Below are 7245 nucleotides of genomic sequence, written 5' to 3' on the forward strand. Positions count from 1 at the left end.
TAGCCTCCGAGTACGATAGCAGACATTATTGTGGCTTTTCTACACGCAGCACACGCGTGGACGGAGATGCACGTATAGGCTACCTAAAGCTGCAGCCATCCAGGACATAATGGGAGCAAAATGCGCCGTTGCGTAACATTTTAAAGCTATATGTTGCGTTGTATATTGTCAACAAAATTGCAGAGAGATGCTAAACTCCTCTGCAGAGTGCAGTCGTGGCTGCGGTGCAGGTGCGGACGCTCCATCGCATGAGTGCACGGCCTTGTATCGGTGTGTGTCTTCACATGTACATGTGTGTGTGCAGCGTATATTTGCCTGCCAGAAGCGAGTGTGTTAAATTCTCTAAGCATGTGTGACGAATCCAGTGGCTGGGAAAAGAGCAGCGCGTCTCGTGGCCTCTCTCTCGGCCGCTCACAAGCTGAATTGTAAAGAGGCTATCGATCTGTCAAGGTCTCAATTCAAATGTTGCTCCGCGCCCATCTCCCTCATCATATCTGTGTGGCTTTGTATCTTCCACTGTGTCTGTCTTTGCATCTGCTTCTTTATTTCTTGCTAATTATTTTGAATGGATATTGTGCAGCAGAATGTGGGAGAGAGATGCTGCAAGCCTGGGAGATAGATAAAAAAAAAAGGAGAGAGCATCCCCCACTCATACGTCTTTCATCCTAATCCGTAGTCTCTGTCCAAGAAAGGGCCTCCTTTTCACTCGTGTGCCCTAAAGCCTCTTATATGTGACCCCTCTGTGTCTCCCTGCAGGCTCTCTCCCACGGCCAGAAACCGCACACACAAACACACACACACACACAGCCACATGTGTGCGTTTTTAGCTCATGGTAACAAAAACCACGTAAAGTTGCGTGTGTTTGTCGAAGCAAGTTAAAAAACAAGCCGAGGTCAGGACGCATTCGCTCCGAACGGCATCGCCGAAGCCGTCCGACGTCGTGCGCCGCCGAGCCGACGGAGCCTCTCGCTGTGTGTTTTGCTTGGAGGTGAAGGCGCATTTACCGCCAGGCTGACTAACACAGCTGCTGGGAGAGCGTGCTTCTTGTTAAAAGAACTGACCTCAATAAAGATGGACGTTTGGCAGTCGTTATGTAACCAGCTGAGGATGATCCTGAGGCTGTGTGAATGTGTGCTGTTTTTTTTTGTTCTTTTTTTTTGCAAATGCTTTCATGTGAGAGATGAAAGTTACTCGTGTGGGGAACGGTCTGCATCTTATGTTCCATAGAAATGTTTATTCGCACCCTTTCTTTAATTTAAAGAAATGCAAACACACGCCCCAATGAAATATGGAACAGGTTTGAATCAGTGTAACGCTTAATTGTGTCCCCTCTTTAGGTTGTGTGTCAGCTCTTAAGGTCATGTGGGAATGCACAATGTAATGCTGTTAAACCCACTGCAGATTTCAGATATGAAGAATAAATGTTAGTTAGATCAGATGATGTCGTAATTCATGCGTAAGTTAAGTTGTGTGTCTGATTGTCGTACGACTTCTGGCTCCATTTCGGGTCTGGTTTCAGGTTGATAAAATCCCCAGATGCTCCGTGGTTAACAAATCCCTTATTAATAATAAATCTTTCCCCCACAATACATTTGTGTCTCTTTTCGACACTATATGTTAACTCAACAACACTGAATGTGACTTTAACCTAAACGTGTGGCCACGCCTCACCGAAGTCAACAAGAAAAACTGCTAAATGCAATATTTTCTTGACAATATTTCCTGCACAATAAAGGGAGGGCGACATATTCTGTGCTAAAATATAAATCTACAGTCCTTCAATTAGGAGCTTGTTGTGTCTCAGCGTCTGATCCTGAGACCTGCAGCGGGGCGACGACCATCTCACGTTAATATTAAGAGCATCACGCACGCACACAAATCTGCAACATATTTTGTCAATATTTGCTGAATGGTAAAGTTATTTTCTTATATTTGCTTGCGTGTCTTGTATGTAGCTCAGCCCCCCAGCGAGGACGAGAGGAAGCATGAGTCAGGGGGTGAGTGAATGTCACAGAGCCGTGACAAAATATGTGCTGAAAGCTGCAAAGCCTTTCAGCTCGCTGGAATATCTCTGGTTCAGATATGATGCTCAGCGGAATAAAAACAAAGAGGGTTTCATTTGCACCGACGAAACAGTCCCGAACCCCAATAAATAGATCGTGAAGGGAGAGACGAGTCAAACACATACGACACAACCTGCAGACGCACAACACACACACACACATATTGTTGATCAAAACACGCAATGCAACACTTTATTAGGGAAAGACGAAGATAGATAGATAGATAGATGGATGGATGGATGGATGGATGGATGGATGGATGGATGGATGGATGGATGGATGGATGGATGGATGGATGGATGGATGGATGGATGGATGGATGGATGGATGGATGGATGGATAGATAGATAGATGGATGGATGGATGGATGGATGGATGGATGGATGGATGGATGGATGGATGGATGGATGGATGGATGGATGGATGGATGGATGGATAGATAGATAGATAGATAGATAGATAGATAGATAGATAGATAGATAGATAGATAGATAGATGGATAGATAACTTCATTAATCCCCAATGGGGAAACTCATTTGTCACCATGAACAACAACAGACTCACACAGACAACAACAGACACAAAACACATCACAACAACAAACAGCAGAACATGAAGACAAGAAGAAACAAAACCACTATAGAAAGATGCTGAATTTAAATCTAAAAACCACAAGTAAAGGTGTTAAAACATCAAACTGCTGCCGGGATAAAAGCCCTTCAGCCCTCGTTATGGTTAAAAAGAAAAATGCCGTTACTGTTGTTCTTTCAGCCAAACCCTTTGAGGCGCCTGTCTGATAGTTAGAAGACTATTCGCTATGATGGAGGTTTAAAGCAAGAGAGTCACGTCTCGGTATGATGTGGATGCTGTGTCCTATACACTGCATAAATACTAATGCCACAATGCACACAAACCACGCTTCCTATGGAGTTACTGTAATCCCTCAGAAGTGGTCGTTCAGGCTCAGCAGCAGAACAGAGCCGCTGTGTGTCTGCACTGAGGGACTCGGTGCCGTGGCGTGACCCCACCCCTGGTAAATACAGGCTGGAGGTTTCCTCCGAGGATAAAAATACACAGCGAGGGGGGAGAAAAGCCAGAATCCTTCTCTCCTCTGCGGCCATCGTGCACGAGGAGCCAGAGCAACGTCCGCACTCGTCATCGAGCGCCGCGATGCTGAAAGCAATCTGATGTCACAGAGGTGAGCGAGAGGCACAAAGTGCATGTTATAGAAGAGACAGGCAGTTCCAGTGAAGGTTTACATTATGAAAAGTGAACATTTATTTGGTAATTTTAAGAAACTATCAGTGCAATCCAATTCCCACACTACAATACTGATTTATATGCCAGAAATAGATTTATTAGGAGAAAACAGAGATGTGAAATATACCAGAAATACCAGAATGTCGCTCTGCATCCGGCCACGTGTCGCAGGAGACATGACGTCATGTTTGTGAGGCTGTTCTGACCCACAATCCTCTGCAGAGCAGATATATGAGCAAGGGGGTTAAAGTTCAGGGTGCCACATTGTGATAAAGAAGTTTCAACTGAATATAATCTGCATGCAACAGGACACACACTCTGTCAGAGCATCTGAAGTATGTGCTCACTTTAAGTAAAAGCTAAAAGTTAAGCTAAAAAAGCTATAAAAAAAAGAAAAGAAAAGTTATTTCGAAGGCAGAGTCTGGTTTTCCTTCTTCCTGCTTTGGTCTTTTGTCCTTCATGAGCTGCCGTACCTGTGACATCATCAGTATGTTGTGTGTCAAAGTTTCAAGCTAGGTTTACAACTAACGGAGGAACAGTCACCCACGTACTTGATCCCAAAGGTTTGATAAGACTCAGCTGGGTTGATCTGTGGTCGACCTCGAGTATGCAGCTTCCTGTTCAGAGAGAAGAGTTGTGTTTGCTGCTCCAACTCAACTGGAAAAGATCTTTGAGTGACTTCCTTGTTTGAGCTGGAGACACACACACACACAACTCAATTCATCGTCATGGCTCCTTGGACTTCATGCAGGTGAGTTATGTCACCGGGTTTATGATTGTTTTCCTGTCAGTTTAATCTTGGTGGATCAGGTTTGATGTATTAAATGTAAGGTCGGCTACTTAAACAAACCACCTCTGTGTTTGTTTTAGCATGCAGTCAGAAGAAAGAGTCCAGCATGTTGTGACCAAACATGGACTGCATGACTTCTGATGCTGATTTGATCTCTTCTCAGAAAGAGGAATGCCCAAAACGTCGTGCGCCTCTCGCTTCAACGATTCAACTCCTTTGGAGAAATGAGGAGGAAAATGGCGGAGAATCAGGTCTGATCCCATCAGGCTGAAGGCCGAGCAGCTCCATACGCCGAAAAATGAGTCACGTGGGTGAAGAACACCAGGGGACGGGACTGAAAGACGTCTTCGGCATTCTGCTGAAAACCCCTCCGGAGCGGCTGCTGAGCTTGACTTTCCAGTTGGGCGAGTCTCCTGAAGAACACATCGTACACGCCTTGAGTCTGATTATTCTCCAGAAAGAGGAGCGTGCCCTGGACAAACTGCAGAGGCTGAAGGACAACCAGCTCGCTGCCCAGCTGGCTGAAAAGTGGCAGTCGAGCGGCGGCAACTTGGAGGACTTTGCCGTTCGCTGCGGCCATTTTCAAGAGCTCGCGCCGGAGTCTTTGGCGCTGTTGGCTCGGGTCTTCAAGGTTTTGTCGGAACAGAAACTGTGCGATGAGTTTCTGAGGGATCTGGCGTACAAGAGAGCCGTTTCCAGTGACGGCGAGAAACTGGAGTACGATCGCCTCGCAGAGGAAGCTAGAGACGTCTGCGGGCCTCAGTTCGCGGAGTGGACGCGCTCCTCGAGTGGCGTCCAGCCGGCGCCTCAGCACGATCCTCTCAGCGGCCTGGATGAGGGAATCCAAACTTTAAAAGTCACCCTGTCTCAGCATCCGTCAGAGAGCGCTTACAGTCTGCCCAGCCCGCTGCAGGTGACCCCTTCTATGCCGTCGTACCCGACTCATCTAGAGATAAGCGTACCACCGACGGCCTTACTTAAAGATGACAAAGTAACTCTGGAAACATCTGCTGAATCCAACCTGAAGAGCAAACCTGAACTCCTTGTTAGTGAACGTGAAGAACAAGGCGCTGTTGGTCCTCGATCCAGTCAACCTCCTCCGTCTGATGCAAAGCAACACTCAAAGACGGATGAAGCCTGCGCTGCAGAGGGCAGTCAGTCGGATGGTCTTCTCACCCCAAACCAACCAACCGAACCGACCTCTGCTCTACATTCAACACTCGCCGCTCTGCCCACGGGGCCTCCTGCAAAGGAAATGCAAGACGGCAAAGACGCAGAAGAGGAGGAGGCCAAATTTTACGCGTTTGTTATTTTGCACGCACTGGAGGATGAAGACATGGCCGACGGCATGAGGGAAAAGATCGAGGCGGTCATCCGGAGCGACGGCGCTACTTTCTCGGTGGACTTCGCCATCCCCGGGAAGAGCATCCTGAGCTGCGTGGAGGACGCCATCAACAACTCGGCCTTCACGCTGCTGCTGCTCACCCGCAACTTCAACACCCGTCTGCTGGAGATGGAGACGGACTCGGCTCTCATCAACTCCATCAACAACACACACAAGTACAACACCGTCATCCCTCTGCTGCCGCACGAGAACTGCATGCCCAGAGAGAGACTCCCGCTGGTTTTGAAGACGATCAATTCGCTGGAGGAGAACAAGCGCTTCGAGAGGAGATTAAAGAAGGTTTTCACCCCGCTGGCGATCCAGAAGCAGAGGAGCATCTGGAACGAGGAGCAGACGAAGAAGAGGGAGACGGAGCGACAGGAAAGACGGAAGAGTTTAACCCAAAAGCAGCGGATCAAAGAGTGTCATACGGCACAGCTGGAGGAAGAGACCAGGAGGGTTTTTTTGGCAAGAAATCAAGACAATGGTGAGGGCAGGGTTCAATGGCCACAACAACAACAACCAAATATTCACATAGAAAATGCTCAGTGCATTATAATTGGTAATGACTCTCAAATGAATGTGGAGTTAGGTGGAGGTGCAGACAGAGATGAGTCAGAGGAGGAGCAGTAACCTGTTAAGATGAGGAGCAAAGTATTTGTAGAACATGCGAGGAATAGTCCTGTTTATTGTCTGAACACTAAAATACCAAAAGGGTAATAATCACTTGTTTCGTTGTATTTGAAGCTGTCGGTGAAAGGAATTTCAATTAAATGCTGTTTTAATGACGTCAGAGGAGGCTGTGAAGAGTCTGTTGAGCAGAACAATGCTTAGTAGAGGGGCGCCCTCTACTGACCAACATGAGATACTTATATAGAAATATATATATATACGTGTATACTTTCTGATCTCTTCTGAGTAGGAACCCTCTGCAGACACTAGGGCGCAGTGCTGCTCCACCCTCGTCATCGCTCCTCTTCGGCCTTCACAGGACGACAGAGCAACACTATTCTGGCCTCTGAGAGCTGATGGAGATTCAATAAATTCTTGATTTTTGCATATCGTTATTTCAAGTGTTTGTGTGTCTGTGTGATTTCAATCTTTGCGTTGAGATGTTTTTTTAGTGATGAGTCAAATTAATTTATAGATTTTTACTGATCAGCTCAAGTTCAGCTGTAACACAATTTACTTTAAGTTTTGAGTCGTTCAGACTGAAAATTATCAACGCTTCATTTTACAGATGTGTTTATCTTTTTATCTTTTGTGTCTCCTGGTATATTGATGGTTTTTAGAAATATTTGTGCTTTGCTGGTTTCTTCCTTCTCATTTGAATTCTAATCCTTCCTGTCGACCCACATGGAGATCGCTGCTATAAGCGACACCTTAAGTTGCTCCATGGACGCTGCCAGACGTGTGCATGCTTTAAGTATTTCCATCCTTAACTTGAGGACGTTCAATGTCACAAAGGAAAATACTTTCTGCAGAATCTCAGAAGAATCTACACTTTCTACACGAATACTAAAATAAAATGCACTTAGGTCGAACAAAAGTTACCAGTTTTCAGGGATTAGGTGTGTTTGAATCATTTAGGTGTGTGTGTGTGTGTGTGTGTGTGTGTGTGTGTGTGTGTGTGTGTGTGGCATCCCTTCATCATTTTGTCTCCGGCCCAAAAGAGTCTGTAAACGCCACTCATGACTTCTCTGAACCTGATTAATTGATTACCTTTTCTAAGACTTTAAATATTGGA

At 46.2% G+C, this 7245-nt stretch overlaps 1 protein-coding gene across 1 annotated transcript; it reads left to right on the plus strand.

The window, feature by feature from the left end:
* Window positions 1-3921: 3921 nt before the first annotated feature.
* ticam1 (TIR domain containing adaptor molecule 1) lies at window positions 3922-6439 on the plus strand. Its single transcript, XM_068571065.1, has 2 exons — window positions 3922-4075; window positions 4278-6439. The coding sequence occupies exon 2, from the start codon at window positions 4413-4415 to the stop codon at window positions 6129-6131; it is 1719 nt and encodes a 572-aa protein (XP_068427166.1). The 5' UTR covers window positions 3922-4075; window positions 4278-4412; the 3' UTR covers window positions 6132-6439.
* Window positions 6440-7245: the final 806 nt, after the last annotated feature.

Source organism: Clinocottus analis, unplaced genomic scaffold (genome assembly GCF_023055335.1).
Source record: "Clinocottus analis isolate CAN_PGR_092001 unplaced genomic scaffold, fCliAna1.0.p SCAF_11, whole genome shotgun sequence".
NCBI lineage: Eukaryota > Metazoa > Chordata > Actinopteri > Perciformes > Cottidae > Clinocottus > Clinocottus analis.